The sequence below is a fragment of the Dendropsophus ebraccatus genome, chromosome 2 (assembly GCF_027789765.1).
Source record: "Dendropsophus ebraccatus isolate aDenEbr1 chromosome 2, aDenEbr1.pat, whole genome shotgun sequence".
NCBI classification, from domain to species: domain Eukaryota; kingdom Metazoa; phylum Chordata; class Amphibia; order Anura; family Hylidae; genus Dendropsophus; species Dendropsophus ebraccatus.
This window is the reverse complement of record NC_091455.1, coordinates 58,695,316-58,713,981: the sequence shown is the minus strand read 5'-3', so window position 1 is coordinate 58,713,981 and position 18,666 is coordinate 58,695,316. Positions and strand designations below refer to the sequence as shown.

At 47.5% G+C, this 18,666-nt stretch overlaps 1 protein-coding gene across 1 annotated transcript in view; it reads left to right on the top strand.

Moving 5' to 3' along the window:
• The window catches only part of SNTG1 (syntrophin gamma 1), a 397,146-nt gene that overhangs the window by 330,198 nt on the left and 48,282 nt on the right, over positions 1-18,666 (top strand). The window contains exon 12 of the mRNA XM_069960047.1: positions 17,508-17,638. Coding sequence (XP_069816148.1) covers positions 17,508-17,638 — 131 coding nt within the window. The remainder of the gene's footprint in view (positions 1-17,507; positions 17,639-18,666) is intronic.

Here is an 18,666-nt window from a genome sequence, read left to right as displayed (position 1 = left end):
GGAGCAATGTGGGGCAAAGGGATCAGCTCAGGGGCAGCAGCTGGGGTGGCAGGGGGAGTAGATGGGGGGCAGGAGGAGCAGCTGGGGTGGCAGGCAGGGGGAGCAGATAGGGGGCAGCTAGGGTGGCAGGGAGAAGATTGGACAGCTGGGGTGGCAGGGGGAGAAGATGGGGGACAGGCGGAGGAGCAGATGGGGCAGGGGGAGAAGATGGGGGGCAGGAGGAGCAGCTGGGGGGCAGGGAGAGCAGCTGGGGGTGCTGGTGGAGAGGCTGGGGGGGGCAGGAGGAGAGGCTGGGGGGTGCAGGAGGAGAGGCTGGGGGAGAGGGTGTGGGGTGCAGGAGGAGAGGCTGGGGGTTGCAGGAGGAGAGGCTGGGGGGTGCAGGAGGAGAGTCTGGGGGAGAGGCTGTGGTGTGCAGGAGGAGAGGCTGGGGGAGAGGGTGTGGGGTGCAGGAGGAGAGGCTGGGGGTTGCAGGAGGAGAGGCTGGGGGGTGCAGGAGGAGAGTCTGGGGGAGAGGCTGTGGGGTGCAGGAGGAGAGGCTGGGGGTGCAGGAGGAGAGGCTGGGGGGTGCAGGAGGAGAGGCTTGGGGTGCAGGAGGAGAGGCTGGGGGTGCAGGAGGAGAGGCTGGGGGTTGCAGGAGGAGAGGCTGGGGGTTGCAGGAGGAGAGGCTGGGGGGTGCAGGAGGAGAGTCTGGGGGAGAGGCTGTGGGGTGCAGGAGGAGAGGCTGGGGGTGCAGGAGGAGAGGCTGGGGGGTGCAGGAGGAGAGGCTTGGGGTGCAGGAGGAGAGGCTGGGGGTGCAGGAGGAGAGGCTGGGGGGTGCAGGAGGAGAGGCTGGGGGAGAGGCTGGGGGGTGCAGGAGGAGAGGCTGGGGGAGAGGGTGTGGGGTGCACGAGGAGAGGCTGGGGGTTGCAGGAGGAGAGGCTGGGGGGTGCAGGAGGAGAGGCTGGGGGGTGCAGGAGGAGAGGCTGTTGGAGAGGCTGTGGGGTGCAGGAAGAGAGGCTGTGGGGTGCAGGAGGAGAGGCTGTGGGGTGCAGGTTGAGAGGCTGTGGGGTGCAGGAGGAGAGGCTGGGGGGTGCAGGAGGAGAGGCTGGGGGGTGCAGGAGGAGAGGCTGGGGGAGAGGGTGTGGGGTGCAGGAGGAGAGGCTGGGGGTTGCAGGAGGAGAGGCTGTAGGGTGCAGGAGGAGAGGCCAGGGGAGAGGCTGTGGGGTGCAGGAGGAGAGGCTGGGGGAGAGGCTGGGGGTGCAGGAGGAGAGGCTGGGGGAGAGGGTGTGGGGTGCAGGAGGAGAGGCTGGGGGTTGCAGGAGGAGAGGCTGGGGGTGCAGGAGGAGAGGCTGGGGGAGAGGCTGTGGGGTGCAGGAGGAGAGGCTGTGGGGTGCAGGAGGAGAGGCTAGAGGGGGTACAGGAGGAGAGGCTGGAGGGGGGGTACAGGAGGAGAGGCAGGGGGGTACAAGAGGAGAGGCTGGAGGGGGGTACAGGAGGGGGGGTACAGGAGGAGAGGCTGGAGGGGGGGTACAGGAGGAGAAGCTGGGGGAAGAGGGAGCGGCCGGGGGAGCAGAGGCAGGTGAGGCAGGCTTGGCAGGTCCCCCCTTCCCATGCAGCTTTGGTCCGGTGAGCTTCCGGCACACGCTGCCTCTATCACTGGCCGGAAGCTCACAGCTGCAGCCCCGCAGTCCAGGAACTTCTCTCCTGCTCGGCGCGATGACGTCACGTGCGCCGCTGCCGAGCAGGAGAGAAGGACCGCAGGGCTGCAGCTGTGAGCTTCCGGCCAGTGATAAGAGGCAGCGTGTGCCGGAAGCTCACCGGACCGAAGCGGCACAAACCAAACCCCCCCCCCCCCGGTCGCGGACCAGGCACCCGTGGGTATGCTGGGAGTTGTAGTCTCTGAGAGGACAACCCTGTAATAAATCACTGTGTGCAGAGACTCCTGGTGGCTGCAATGTGTGGGTGACAACCATCAGCCCTGAAGGTCCAGCAATACATCTGTCTACACTGTACTACAACTCCCAGCATACTCTGAGGGCTGCAGACTGTCAGTACATGCTGGGAGTTGTAGTGCCTGCAGCTGTTGTAGTTGGGTCCTATAAACTGGATGCTTTGTGGCATATAAGAATACAAAGATCTGTGGGGGCTCAGTGCAGGGAAGTGACCCCAGAACATCACTAATAGGGAATAGAACAAAAACATCTACCACTATCCCCTATTAGTGATGTTCTGGGGTCACGTCCCTGCACTGAGCCCCCACAGATCTATGTATTCTTATATGCTACAAAGCATCCAGTGTATAATGCACCTAGGACCCAACTGCAACAGCTGCAGGCACTACAACTCCCAGCATTTACTGACAGTCTGCAGCCCTCAGCATATGCTGGGAGTTGTAGTGCCTGCGGTTGTTGTAGTTGGGTCCTAGTTTAAAAGTTTGCGCTAGTGTACTGTAGTGACCGCGGGGCTGTGTCAGTACACTACCGCAAACAATACACTGACCCATTTAGACCCCAATGGTACACAGGCTCTGCACACTATAGAAGTGATTACAGTGCAGTTACTAATGACTCACAGGTGACGTCTTCTCCGATTGCCGTCGCTCTCTTTTTGCTTTCTTCTCCATCTGGCGCAGCAATCAAGAAGACTTCTCCGACTACAACTAGTCTGCAAGCAGGCAGCTAGGGGTGACTGGGGAAGGGAGGCAGCTGGGGGTGGCAGGGGAAGCCACTGGGGTGAAGGGGAGAAGCTGGGGTGACAGGGGGAAGGAGAGCAGCTGGGGTGATGGGGAGGGGGAGCAGCTAGGGGTGGCAGGGGGAGAATCTGGGGAGGCAGAGGGAGCAGCTGGGGGCAGGGGGAGTGAATGGGGACAGGAGGAGGAGCAGATGGGGGGCAGGGGGAGCAGCTGGGGTGAGGGGCAGGGGTAGTAGATGGGGGCAGGGGGAGCAGCTGGGGTGAGAGGGGCAGGGGGAGCAGCTGGGGAGGGCAGAGGGAGCAATGTGGGGCAAAGGGATCAGCTCAGGGGCAGCAGCTGGGGTGGCAGGGGGAGTAGATGGGGGGCAGGAGGAGCAGCTGGGGTGGCAGGCAGGGGGAGCAGATAGGGGGCAGCTAGGGTGGCAGGGAGAAGATTGGACAGCTGGGGTGGCAGGGGGAGAAGATGGGGGACAGGCGGAGGAGCAGATGGGGCAGGGGGAGAAGATGGGGGGCAGGAGGAGCAGCTGGGGGGCAGGGAGAGCAGCTGGGGGTGCTGGTGGAGAGGCTTGGGGTGCAGGAGGAGAGGCTGGGGGTGCAGGAGGAGAGGCTGGGGGTTGCAGGAGGAGAGGCTGGGGGTTGCAGGAGGAGAGGCTGGGGGGTGCAGGAGGAGAGTCTGGGGGAGAGGCTGTGGGGTGCAGGAGGAGAGGCTGGGGGTGCAGGAGGAGAGGCTGGGGGGTGCAGGAGGAGAGGCTTGGGGTGCAGGAGGAGAGGCTGGGGGTGCAGGAGGAGAGGCTGGGGGGTGCAGGAGGAGAGGCTGGGGGAGAGGCTGGGGGGTGCAGGAGGAGAGGCTGGGGGAGAGGGTGTGGGGTGCACGAGGAGAGGCTGGGGGTTGCAGGAGGAGAGGCTGGGGGGTGCAGGAGGAGAGGCTGGGGGAGAGGCTGTGGGGTGCAGGAAGAGAGGCTGTGGGGTGCAGGAAGAGAGGCTGTGGGGTGCAGGAGGAGAGGCTGTGGGGTGCAGGTTGAGAGGCTGTGGGGTGCAGGAGGAGAGGCTGGGGGTGCAGGAGGAGAGGCTGGGGGGTGCAGGAGGAGAGGCTGGGGGAGAGGGTGTGGGGTGCAGGAGGAGAGGCTGGGGGTTGCAGGAGGAGAGGCTGTAGGGTGCAGGAGGAGAGGCCAGGGGAGAGGCTGTGGGGTGCAGGAGGAGAGGCTGGGGGAGAGGCTGGGGGTGCAGGAGGAGAGGCTGGGGGAGAGGGTGTGGGGTGCAGGAGGAGAGGCTGGGGGTTGCAGGAGGAGAGGCTGGGGGTGCAGGAGGAGAGGCTGGGGGAGAGGCTGTGGGGTGCAGGAGGAGAGGCTGTGGGGTGCAGGAGGAGAGGCTAGAGGGGGTACAGGAGGAGAGGCTGGAGGGGGGGTACAGGAGGAGAGGCAGGGGGGTACAAGAGGAGAGGCTGGAGGGGGGTACAGGAGGGGGGGTACAGGAGGAGAGGCTGGAGGGGGGGTACAGGAGGAGAGGCTGGGGGAAGAGGGAGCGGCCGGGGGAGCAGAGGCAGGTGAGGCAGGCTTGGCAGGTCCCCCCTTCCCATGCAGCTTTGGTCCGGTGAGCTTCCGGCACACGCTGCCTCTATCACTGGCCGGAAGCTCACAGCTGCAGCCCCGCAGTCCAGGAACTTCTCTCCTGCTCGGCGCGATGACGTCACGTGCGCCGCTGCCGAGCAGGAGAGAAGGACCGCAGGGCTGCAGCTGTGAGCTTCCGGCCAGTGATAAGAGGCAGCGTGTGCCGGAAGCTCACCGGACCGAAGCGGCACAAACCAAACCCCCCCCCCCCCCCCGGTCGCGGACCAGGCACCCGTGGGCCGGTGCCTAGTGGTAAATACGGCCCTGTGGTTAGGTAGCTAGCCTAGTGGAAAGGTCTGCGCTTATCTCTGGAACAAGAATGAATAACTTCAGGAACTGTAGCCTAAAGAGACCACAGGGTGTGTGTAGCTAAAACCTAGCGTTATCTTTAGCTGTGCTGTCTGCTGAGTGACATTTAGTGGTTGGAGTAAGGAACAGCGGCCAACTTGTCTTGTGCTGTGACACTAGAGTGATACAGTTTTACCAAGGTGTTAAAGAAGAAAACAAAACACGTAGTGTGACACTACAGGACCTCATAGGATGCCCTCAAGCATCATGGGTTGGATCAAGGCTAAGGGAGCTGCACAGATGATGTTGGCTAGATTCCCCCATCACATCTTTATGTGGTGTCAGGTGGGATGGACTTTGAGTGCTTTAATATTATGCTGTTAAGATGATCAAACTCAGGCTCTCATTACTTGACTCAAGGTGCATAGAAAGCAACAGATTTTGGCAGTCCCCAGTCCCCAGTCCCCAGAACTCAGGTTTAGATGATGGGAGATGGGGAGTTAAATTTAGGTAATACTGTTATGTAGAATGTGGTCCCTCTCACTTGTTCTGCACAGGGTAGGAAAAATTCTCAGTCACTGCTTTACTCGGCGTGCTCCCAGGAATTTCTTTATCCTGACCCGCTCTGATCAATAACTTGGACATGTCTAATGACATGTCAAAAGTAGTTTTTGATGACAGGCATTCTCTAATTTACCAGTAGATGACATATACTTAGCCGATCCAAAGATAAATAAGTCGTTAAAAGTTTATTTTGCCAGTCACTAGCTTTTTGAGAGAATTCTGCTGTGATTGAAAATTGAAATTTAATGCACCTTTTTATAGGAGTAAATTAAAGAGGTATTCCACTCAAAATTAACTTAAAATTTGTTGCTGCTCAGACACAGAACATAACAAATAACCTATTCTTACCACTTAGAACTCCCTCTCTGTCCTCCTACATCATTTTCGGCCCCCAACTAAACAACCCCGTCTCCCCTTCTTAGATGGACTTATCTGGCAATGACAGCCTGCTCAGCCAATCACTGACTAAGCTGAGACAGCATTTCAGCCCCTGATTGGCTGAGTGGGCTGTCACTGGCAGATGAATCCTTCTCAGAAGTGGAAGTAGGATTGTATAGCCGGGAACTAAAGACGATAAAGAGGACATTGGAGGAGAAAGGTAAGAATAGGCTCTTTTGCTATCTTCTGCATCTGGACAACAACATAATAAAAAGTTAATTCTTAGGGGAATACCCATTCAAGGCAGTAGCAGATTATAATAGGTCCGTTTCGGGCAGTAGCCCCGGGCCCTGAGCTCCTGGGGGCCCCATGGCCACCCAAACAGACTTATACTTTCTGTGGTGTACTGTCTCCTGGCTACAGTTCTGCCATGATTTGCTAAAAATTGCTGCTTTTTTAACCACTATTTTGCACAAATCAGGGCAAAACTGTAGCTGGGAGACAATTCAGTAACATTAAAGAACATACTGAAGGACCTTATCATGTGGCAATGATGTCACCACAGGTCCAGTACAGTCTGCACAATGGAGGGGCAGTACTAAAGATATAGTTACAGTGGGGTAGGGGGGCCCAGCCTTGGTAAACAGCCCCGGGCCTATGGTAAAGTTAATCTGCCCCTGATTAAAGGGCTGGCAAAGTCACCTTCCTATCATATAAGGAGTCATGGTTTGAGAAATTTTAAATGATGCTTTAGCCCAGACTGAGCTCTTAGAACATGTCTAAAAGGTTACATCAGTATGATGCATTTATGTTGTACCAACTTGTATGGAAACACACTTTTTGTTGTGTGGGTGTTTTAGGCAGAAATTACATTTATTTTTTTTTGCTGCTAACAACTATAAGCGTTGAAGCAAAATGAAGGCCATTGATAGGTATTTACAGAGATTGGGTGAGTGTTCACCTTGTATACCCTGTAACATAACCATGAAAGTCATTGAAGCACAGTATATTTGATGTTAGCTTCTTTCAATCATTCCATGACAAAACTGTAGTCACTGGAACAAGGACACAACATGTTCTTGTTACTGTTTTAGGACATGTATACCAAGAATTAAGTATAAAGGACATGTTGGAATAAAATTCCACTTACACCTGTTGCAGCTGGGTAATTGTAACTAGCAGTCTGACAACCAGTAAATTACTTGCTGTAAAGGTGCGTTTACATTTAACGATTATCGTGCGAATTTGCACGATAACGATTGAATTCAAACGATAATCGTACGTGTAAACGCAGCGAACGATCAAACGACGAATGAGAAATCGTTCATTTTGACCTTTCAACATGTTAGGAAATCGTCGTTTGTCGTTCGCAAAAAATTTGCAGATCGTTCCGTGTGAACAGTCGTTCGCCGATTTAACCAATGTGTGAGATAGGCTTAAGGATCGCAAAACGATCGCAAAACGAATTTTCCGTACGATATCGTACCGTATAAACGTTGATCGTTATGAAAAAAATCGTTACTCTGACATCGTTAATCGTACGATCGGGCCAATTATCGTTTCGTGTAAACGCACCATAATATGTAGACAGGATCTGAGACTTTCTTACTGACTTCAGGTGAATAACTAGATTAGATAATCACTTTTTAGATCCCTCCTGAAAGCTCTAAGACCCCTCCCCACCCAGCTCTAGACTCATTGTACTTCTGAATGTCTCTTATGTACAGGGTACTTCCGAAGATGGAAATTCTGCCTTCTATAAGAGGCCAGGTGAGCAGTGATAGTAGGTGAGTCTATGCAGTGATGAGCTGCAGGGTTATAATACTCACTGATCACACTTTCTACCTCTATTGTGTGCAGCTTCTCTAGTCTGGCCTATGGATCAGAATCTGGTACTGCTGTTTTTTGAGAGAGAACAGGAAGAAAAGAGACAGGCTACAGCTGTATCACATAATATACTTCATAGAGTGATTTAGGGAGCATAGGTTTCATGTCACCATCTATCTACCTTGCTCTACTTAGGTTCAGGAGCCTTTACTTTATATAATAATAATAATAATAATAATAATAATAATAATAATAGCTGGTTTCTATTTTTACAGAACAACAGAACTATAATAGCTGTTACCCAACTCAAGCCAAGTCTCCAGTGGCCTATAATACATCAACCACTCCTACTGGTTCTCTTTTCCCCAAACTTTCTGAACTAGCCAGGTCTCTCTACTCTCTGTGCCAGACCCCCCCCCCCCCCCGACCCCTTAGGAAAAGCCCTTCTGCTGCTGCTACGCTGAGCCCTCCCCTACTTACTTTCCTTGACCTGTTGAGGCAACACCACTTACACACCCATGCACCGGAGTAGATATCTAACTTGTCTGATCTGATGTGTTGATTTGCATGCCTTGCCTGGCTTTCTTGCCCGGGTTCTGTCTTTCCTCCCACAGGACACATTCAATAGACTGCTCATGAGGATTAGCCGTACTCCTAGGTGGCCCTTTGGGCATTGGACTTTCTGGACTCCTCAAAGTGGACTTACAACTTATTACTCTGTACTCTGTGTACTGTGTGTAGGGCCCTTTATCTTGTTACTATTTTCTATTCTTGGAAAAAACTTTTCCAATAAAAATTATTGAACAAAATTAGCTTTCCCTAAACCTAGATATAGGCACTTTAGCCTTAAAGCTCATTTAATCCAACATACTCTTTCTTCTAGCAGCCCCCCCCCCCCCCCCCCCCCCGGGCACACACACACACACACACCAAGACTAATAGATTTACCAGCCTTTACTACCTCAGTGAAATTATAAACAAAAGTCTGCAAGTTGTACAGGAAAATCACAGTCCAAACTCCAAAGCAGACTTGATTTATATGTTAATTCACTCTCTACCCTCATGATGCTCAGCCTCAGTCTCTAGTCATCTGTCAGTTCAGGTAAGCCACTAAAGGCCTCACATGCCCTATTTGGATTTAAACAGACTTAAAGGGGAAGTCTGGGCAAAATAATTTTAAGATATGTTATTGTCCAACAAAAGTTATGAAAATTACTAATAGACACTGCCTATGAGGCATTTTCCTGCACTTACTACAGCATGACGTGATCAGGTCTCTGTAAAGTTGGTGATGTCATGTCACATAAACTGCTGACTCCTGCTGCAGCGGTGTGACAGACTGAAGCAGCAGGAATCTGCAGTTTATGTAACGTGACATCACCAACTTTACAGAGACCTGAACATGCCATGCTGTAGTAAGTGCAGGGAAAATATACTATAAATGCTTTCCCAATAAAAAGTGTCTATTAGTAATTTTCATAACTTTTGTTGGGCAATAACATATCTTAAAATTGTTTTGCCCGGACTTCCCCTTTCAAGCTCATTTACTGTATGCAGGCTTATTTGCAGTGATAACAAAACAAACACCTTAAATAGTTCCTCTCCTACTAGTATCAATTTGCCTCAGTGTCTTGGCACTGACAACTTGACAACTTGGTAATCACATGTATCTGCTGTCAAAAAGCATCATGGCTGCCCACCCCAAAACCTAAAGGCCCTATTCCATGGAACGATTATCGTCCTATGGAATTCCTGTGGAATTGAAAGCTACGATCAGCCGACATCGTTCATGTCAGCTGATCATTGCGTCATTTGTCTTTCAAACATGTTGAAAGACAAACGACTGATACAGCAACGGTCTGCTGCCATCGCTCCATGGAATAGGAGCGTCGGCGATCCGCGATCCCCCGGGCAGCCCCCCGCAGCTCCACGCGGCCCCTCCCCTATTCACCTGCTCGCTGGTGCCAAGCAGAATAGCGGCAGCAGTGAGGGGGAAACGAGGAGCAAACGAGCGCTGATAGTGCTCATTTGCTCCTGTCAGTTGGCCCGTGGAATAGGGCCTTAAGTCTCCTTAGCTTCCGTCCACTGTGCCATCCTTTACAGCCTACATGACCTCAACACTTCTCAGTACAGAGCTTTAGTTATACAGTAATTTGCATAATGTGCAAATCTACAGGAGGCTGAAGTTTCTTTAAATAAAAGCAGCTATTATAGATAGGAAAGGATTGCCTGTTATATGATAGGATAGACAACACTTGTTTTGCAATAATCTTTATCTTTATGGATGCATTTTTATATCTGAATGAGAATTTAAGCATTAAATAATTTAAATCTATACATAAAGACATTTCAGATTTGTAAAATGTTTCAGGAAATACTGTATGTGCCCCTATAGGAATTATGATTATTCCTAAAGTTAGACAAGTTGTAAAATACCAGCTGTTCTTAAACTAAAACTCAGTTTAAAGATTAAGGCGTTTTTAAGCTTTGGGAATTTTTCTTTTATTATATCTTAACTAACTATAAGAGGTAAAAAAAGCTCTGCCAAAAGAACATGAATATTTTAGTAGAACTTAATCACAATGAGTTCAACTACTAAAATGTGTACTAAGCCTTTTTAAGACATCTTCATGAGTTTTCTTAAAGGGAACCTGTCACCCCCCGTGCCGGGGTGACAGGCTCCCGACCCCCCGTTAGAGCCCCATATACTTACCTAATCCCGCCGGGTCCCGCTTCTGGAGGTGGTCGGGTGACGGAGATCTCAGCCGCTGCAGCCCGGCGCGCGCGCTGAGAGATGAGTCCAACACCCATAGAGAATGACAGGAGAGTCCAGCGCTCCGTCATTCTCTATGGGTGTTGGACTCATCTCTCAGCGCGCGCGCAGGGCTGCAGCGGCTGAGATCTCCGTCACCCGACCACCTCCAGAAGCGGGACCCGGCGGGATTAGGTAAGTATATGGGGCTCTAACGGGGGTCGGGAGCCTGTCACCCCGGCACGGGGGGTGACAGGTTCCCCTTAAGGAACCTACATATTTTTATGAAACAAAGTTTTATTTTGTTAGTAAAAATCATGTCAATTATGTGTATAGGGTAAAATCATGCCCCCCCCCCACACACACACACACACACACACACACACACACATGTCATGGCATGTGTATAGTGAGCACTTTTCTCTGCTGGACCCCAGAACAGAATATTCTTTTCAATTAAATCTTGGCCTGCTCATTGAGTCCAGGTGCCCCTCACTGTCTTCTGATGTTGTTGGGCAGTATCAAGACCCAATGTGGTAGACTCTTGACCTGATAAGGGACATTGGAGTTAGGAGAGTGAGTATTGCTGTTTTTAACTCTTGGATTACTCCAATAATGGCCAACGTTATCACTAAGTCTTTGTGACCAGTGAGTGGGGCAATTAGAGTGGGCAGTTATTGGGTGTAAAGTAACATCCCTGACATATAAGGCAGATAATATGGTCATATCAGAAAGTCTAGTGATATGTGGCAGCGACCCTGGTGGTCTTTAAGATCTATACTAAACATGAGATTAGTTACACCTTCCCTGGTTGTGTAAGGCAGCTAATGAGTTAATCTAACGATAGTCATCTAAAGCATAGAAAGAGTTAACGTTTGCATTCCTGGTAGTCTAGGGCTGTAAAGAGATCAATAACACAATTCCTGGAAGTCCATGTCTATAAATGTTTAAATATCTGTTTCATTGGCACAGAAATTGATAACCCCTTCTCAACATACTGTACACCATACAAGTACATACCAGGATGAATGGAGCAGGCTCATGGCAAATGGCAATGTTGATTAAAAAAAAATCCACAGTGTATTAGCTTTTAGAATGCAAAAATTAAAACAACAAAGAAAACTGGGCAGTATAGTCCAAACAGGTGTTAATTATTTTCTCCATTGACTTTCAAAATATAAATTTGTTAATATGAACTCCTGCTACCATCACTGAATAGAATGGTTTCAACGGGCAACATATTATAAGACTCATAAGTCAACTTAGATGGCCATCCAATTGTCAAATGAAGAGCATCTTCGGTTCTTGCATGTTTTACTAGATCTCATTACAGAAGCACCCACCTATCAATCAGGTAGAAAAGAGTATGAAACAAATTATCTAATAATTCTATGTTGACACCCAGTATTTATAATTTATTATACGACTCGATTTTTATGCTGTAAGGGCTGCACAGACATCATTAGTGATGTCCGTGCAGCCCTTGCTTTATATATAGTAAATAATAAATGTATAGTTACCTATCCACTCTTCTTGGTGGAAGGTAAGTGTCAGTATATGAGACCAGGATGACAAAGGACAGGTGTAGCCGTGACGCTGGCACCTGCTCCGCTGTCCTTGCCTAATATGACAAAATGAGTGATTTTAATATGTTCTATGTAGTTATAATATTTTTAATGGAATAACCACTTTAATTTAGGAAATACACAGAATGAAGTTTATACATACAGTGGTACCTCGGTTCTCAAACTGCTTGGAACTCAAACAGTATAGGAAAGTTTGCTTTGGTTCTCAAACACTTTTCGGGCCCCCAGTCTTAAAGTACAGTAATACTGCGGTATTCAAACAAAAATTTACCTGGAAGTAACGTTCAGAATTTAAACTTTGCTCAGTATCCGAATGTTTTGGGGAGTGTGGATTGTTGGTTGTACCATTGGTGACTACTGGTTTTGTTGAATGTTTCTTGTGTATAATGTACTGTACAGTATATAGTGCTGTTCTGTAATGTCCTGTACAGTATATAGTGCTGCTCTGTAATGTCCTGTACAGTATATAGTGCTGTTCTGTAATGTCCCGTACAGTATAGTGCTGTTCTGTAATGTCCTGTACAGTATAGTGCTGCTCTGTACTGTCCTGCAATGATTAAACTGGGGACTTTTCAATGTAATAAATGAGTATTGTAGCTAATTATTGGTTGGTGCTGAAACCAATTAAACACATTTACATAATTTTCTATGGGAAACACTGCTTGGTTCTCAAACTGCCTTCCTGAACCAATTAAGTTTGAGAACCGAGGTACCACTGTACTATTATAAGAATACCATTTGATTGGAAAAAATATATGAATTTCAAAACGCTACTGTCATTTGTATAAACTTTAAACATATTGTCCAGACATGAAATTGGAAAAAGTCCAACAGCATCCAAGGTTATGTAGAAATCATGCCTTTATTGCATATCTGAGTACTAAAAAAAACAAAACAGTGACATTTCAAACACAAGGGTCTTCATCAAGCATACAACAGGGTAAGGTAATGTGAAGGTATAAATATAAAATACGAACTGGAGAGAATGGAACCGCTGCACATCCCATCTATGGCTGATACTAATGCCGCTAGGCCTATATTAAAAATCAACACCAGAGTGTCTGTATATGAATCGATCAAGCCATATTGCCCCGTGTACCACCGCGCAGGTCCTCTGGTCCACACGGGTCCCTACGCTAACTCCACACCGTGTCGGTCAGCGACCGCCAACCCCGCAAAGCGTGCACGTGCAGGGAAGGGAGGCCATGGAACGGCCCTGCAACCCCAATGTCACAGGACCAGACCCAAAAAGCCCCACCAAAACCCAGCCAGCACCACCGGCGGGGAAGGCTGCCCCCAAACGACACAAGTATGGATATGGTATTACACTTACCATTGCTGCTCTCACAGAATGGGGAAGACATAGGGTCCAGACATGTGAGCACAGGCATATCCTGCTAATTTTGGTCATGTGGGTCTTATAAAGGAGTGCTAGCTGTTCAGAGAGGGAGAACTGTAAAACACGAACTGGAGAGAATGGAACCGCTGCACATCCCATCTATGGCTGATACTAATGCCGCTAGGCCTATATTAAAAATCAACACCAGAGTGTCTGTATATGAATTGATCAAGCCATATTGCCCTGTGTACCACCGCGCAGGTCCTCTGGTCCACACGGGTCCCTATGCTAACTCCACACCGTGTCGGTCAGCGACCGCCAACCCCACAAAGCGTGCACGTGCAGGGAAGGGAGGCCATAGAACGGCCCTGCAACCCCAATGTCACAGGACCAGACCCAAAAAGCCCCACCAACACATTTACTTAATTTTCTATGGGAAACACTGCTTGGTTCTCAAACTGCCTTCCTGAACCAATTAAGTTTGAGAACCGAGGTACCGCTGTACTATTATAAGAATACCATTTGATTGGAAAAAATATATGAATTTCAAAACGCTACTGTCATTTGTATAAACTTTAAACATATTGTCCAGACATGAAATTGGAAAAAGTCCAACAGCATCCAAGGTTATGTAGAAATCATGCCTTTATTGCATATCTGAGTACAAAAAAAAAAACAGTGACATTTCAAACACAAGGGTCTTCATCAAGCATACAACAGGGTAAGGTAATGTGAAGGTATAAATATAAAATAATATAGAGCAGGGCCAAGTATTGAGTAAGGGGTGTGGAGTGAGGGGTGTGGAGTGTGATGGAGGAGTGGGGAGTTTCTCAGGGGTTCCTGAGGAAGTCTGGGTGCCCGGACGGGAATATGTGGGGCTCTTTTTTTCAGTTTTTGTTTACTTGTATGTGCACTTAGTCTGATAATTTTATTTGGCTTTGTAACCTGGATTTTATACTTATTTAGGGATAGTTTGTTATAGTGTACATACACTATTTGGCTTTGCTGCCTTGGACAACATCTTACTTAATGTGTCCTTAAAGTTATACAAATCCCCAATATACACTTATTACTTATACAACATACACTTATTACGGGAAATGCATATAAAGTGTTTTTTTTCCCTGCACCTACTACTAAATCAAGGCAATATTTTAATAACAAATTTTCGCCTGACTTCTCCTTTAAAGAGGACCTGTACCCCCCCTTCCCCCGGTCCGGCATCCTTAGAGAACGAATGGAGCCGGACTCATCTCTGCAGCGCGCGCACAGCTCCACTCTTTCTCTATGGACCCCGTGACCGGGATATCTCTGTCCCGGGACCGGCTCCGGCAGCGGGACTTGGTATGAGGTACGCATAAGGGGATCTAACTGGGGGTCGGGAGGTGACAGGTCTCCTTTAAGCGTTTTTAGATGGGACCTTTCCCTGATAGCTGTCTTTTGTACTGTACCTGTCACAATAAAGTACTTTTATTCTTATTACAATTTGATGTGCCAGTTTCCTTTATAGTATTCAGCCTTTTTCTATTTGATTTTGATGGGCAAAAAGTTATAAATCATCATCAGGATAAGTCTGTGAGTATGTCTGACATGAGATATATAAATTCATTGTATATCAGACTGGTATGAATGTATATGTGATGTGTACAGTATACAGTATATGTAGCTCCTTTACATAGGTTAGCATTACTGATCTGGAAGAAGTCAACAACAGCTTAAACATTTATCATCCTGCTTCCTGTGCCGTGATACTCCCATCACCCACCCCATGATAACCTGCAGCCACGTGGTTGGGTTGTGAAAGGGTTTATCCAGGGCTACAAAAACATGGCCACTTTCCCCCCTCTCTTGTCTCCATTTCAGGTGTGGTTTGCATTTAAGCTCCATTTACTTCAATGGAACTGAGTTCCAAACCTCAGGGAGAAAAGTGGCCTTGTTTTTGTAGCACTGGATAACCCCTTTAAATGTGTAATCTGGAAATAAGTAGAGACAAGGAAACTGTAATTGTAATTAAATGTATAATATGTATGATAAATGTTTCTCCATTTGCATTGTAACTATGGCAGGTATGGGTTAATCATGGGACTAAGCTTGTGCTAACCTGCCTTGCAGAAAAAAAACTGTACATTGATCCTTCAACACAGCGCCTCTAGGGGCCCAGAGAGGGAGATGGGACGGTGTTCTAGTGTGCAGCCCCCTCACTGTAGTGCAGAGGGAGGGGCTGAACATCAGAAGACACAAAAGAGGGAGCAGGACCTGCACAGAAAGAGAAAAGGGTGAAGGACCTGATCACATAACCGGAAGGTCCTCAACCTAACAGGAAGAGAGAGAAGACTGAGCTGCAAGTGCTGCATGTCAGTCAGTCAGTGTCAATAATGTGTGTTTGTGTATGTTAGTGATGTCTCAAGTGATTGTGCATAGTGTGTGGATGATGGGTGCCTAGTGGATGGATGAGGGGCCCGCAAAATTCTGGAGCCGGCCCTGCCTCAACATACAATATTATTTGGTTCTAGGAGGACCATTGTTGAGTCCATAACTCTATGGAAAACTGCTAAAGTGACATGTACAGTATCAGGAATCACACCATCCACATAGAAATAAAACTACTACTAAAATCAGATACGGTATGTCCAGACAGACAGACAGCAGCACAGCCTGAAGACCTCCACTGCTGTTGCTGCTGAGATGTAACTTGTAGGCAGAATCCCTTTGACCTGTGCCCCTTGCTGCTTTTGAAAGTCTGCAGCTGCTGGAAAGTGTCAGGAGTCAGTAATCCCTGCAGATAGCGGCTGCGCAGAGCAGTCCCGGCGGGGAGGAGTGACGTCACAACTGCCTCCTTATGTAGGTACGATGCTCTGTGAGAGGCAGAATGTACAGAATGCAGAATGTGTCTTTTGTTGATGCAGGAGTACAGCATATGTTCATCAATATGGGAGAGAATGTGCAACTACCATAGGGAAACAGTTCTGCAACAAAATTAAATAATAAAAAAAAGTGTTAATAAAGTCAAGTAAAAGATTTAAATTTCCTTTGGGTTTGGGCTTTTAAAAAAGTGTGCTGGTATTCTTTCAGCTTGTTGGGCAAGAATAAGGCAAAATTTTAATTGATAATAGCTAATTAAATGGATATTCAATAGAGAAGAGTGAACCGGGTTCGGGTTAGAGTCGATCCAAACCCGAACAATCGGCATTTGATTAGCTGGGGCTGCTGAACTTGGATAAGGCTCTAAGGTTGTCTGGAAAACATGGATACAGCCAATGACTATATCCATGTTTTCCACATAGCCTTAGGGCTTTATCCAACTTCAGCAGCCACCGCTAATCAAATGCCAAACGTTCGGGTTCGGATGGACTCGAGCATGCTCGAGGTTCGCTCATCTCTAGTATTAAAACTTAAACTAACTTGTCCCCTGAAAGAGCCAAGTGCTGTACTTTTTTCTCTCTGGCGGCTCCATAGAGAATGAATGGAGCAGCTGGAGAGAGCCAAGTACAGCACGCGACTCTTTCCGGCAGTTCCATAAAGAATGAATTGAGCCGCAGGTCATGTGCTGTACCCGTGGCTATATTCAAACCAAAGGAGCCAGGGATCAATATGAAGATCACTGAGGAGTACAGAGGTCAGGACTTAAACTAGTTTTAAGCTGGAATACCCTTTTAAGTTTGAAAAAAAGAAAAATGGTTTGTCAGGGAGTTCCCTGATTTTGTGTACGTTTTCATACGATGCAGGATTGTAACTTTCATATTCGAGTTCCATGCTTGTCAGAGGATAAAAGTTAAATTGCAAATCCTCCTCTTTCCTTCTGCCAAATGGAGAAGCATATTCAAAGTAGATTGCCGCATTACCAGATTGGAGTGCATCACCAGAGTGCAGCAGTGAGCCTCAGATTCTGTGTCCACCACAGCTTAATTCAATAGGCAAATGCAGTAGTTGGAAGTAGAAGACTAGAACTGTCATTGCGACCAATGTTTAAGGAAGCAGTTGGGGGGATTTGATCAGGAGTGTGAACTTACCTCGCCCTGTGCCTGCGGTGAGTGGTGGGACTGGCCTAGGGACCCCCTCTGGGCTATGGGATCTCAACCTGCTCTGCCAGTCAATGTGTGGGGTGGGACGCCGCTCCAGTCACTGGTTGGCTAAGCAGCCAGTCCATCAGGCAGGACAGGCCTTTCCCTTAAGTCATGACATCATCACATTTCGGGGAAAAATGCCTTCTGGCAGGGGGTCCCGAGGCCAGACCCGACATTCACCACGGGCACGGGGAGAGGTAAGTACACACATCAGATCAAATTAAGGAGGTGTTCTCCCTTAAAACATGGTGCAGTAGATAAAAATGTTTTTGGTCCACAACATGGATCCATAAGAAAGTCTCAACAGGTTCTTGTGTGTGGACTCTTTTAGTATCAATGTAGATGAATGCAGTGTGGTTCTTCTATTACAAAGACAGAAAAAGCCTGTATAAATAAGTTAAATAACATTGGCGTTTTACATTTCCTTTGCAGGATACTTTATCATGTTCTTCGTGGCCGGCATCACCTGGTCTCCGATGGGAAAAACGGTGGTGTGATCTCCGACTAATCCCATTGCTGCATTCAAGACTATCACAGCATATTACAGGAACAGATTTATGCAGGTAGAAAAAATTTTTAATTCTCCAACTTGTTTATTTAAATGTATAAACTCTGTTTCCTGAGAAATTATGTTGTGATATTTTCTAGAGAATATAATTATGTGTTTACTGTTTACAATAGCAAAACTAATTTCAAAACTGTCAAGGGATCATTTGGATTTGGATTTTATGGACGAGCCGTAGAACAATGAAACTCATAAAAGAAAAAAAAATGTCATACCTGGTTCGATTTTACTCTAAGCCCAGAGGGTTTGTGAATTCATTAAAATAATTACATATTTTATTTAAATGTGCTCACTGATATATCCTCCCAAGTTATAGTTAGAAAAGATAGAGTACAGTATATTGTTTTATAATTTTATTTTATTTTTAATTTTCATTATCTCTGAAAAATTGTTCATTGAGGAGTATTTCAAGTTATACTGCCTGACTTGTGATGAGGATAAAATTTGCTCGCATACACTTGTGTAAGCATGTGCTGCTCCAGCATTTGATTGTTCATCATCTGATTGCGAGCCCTATTTACTGTACATAGGTTGATATCGGCCTATTCAGCTGATAATTAGGGCCCTTACAACACAGCTCTATAGACCTGTGTGTGATTCATATTGCAGTTCTGTATTGTTCAGAGACTGCCCTTATAAAATAAAGGGTTAAATACGTGTTTTGGTAGTTGTTGCTATTTTAAATATATCTGAAAAATAAATGTGATTGTTTTAATCCAATTTATGAAATAAGGAGAAAATATTTATTTTTGCAAGGAAGATTAGAGTTAGCATTAAAATTTTAATATAGCTGAATCTCGGGGCTATCATTTCTATCTTCATCAGAAACAATTTACTTGAACTGGTAATAGATATGACATACTTATCTGCAGATCATTGGCAGATCCAGTTTATTTTAGTCAAATATACTGTACATGAACAAAAGAAGTGTGGATTAGGCTCAGGAGCAGGGGTTAGGTTAATAGTAACTGGGGCATCTAGATGGTTAGAATCTGTTTTGCCAATCTGCTTCCAACTCACCCCCTG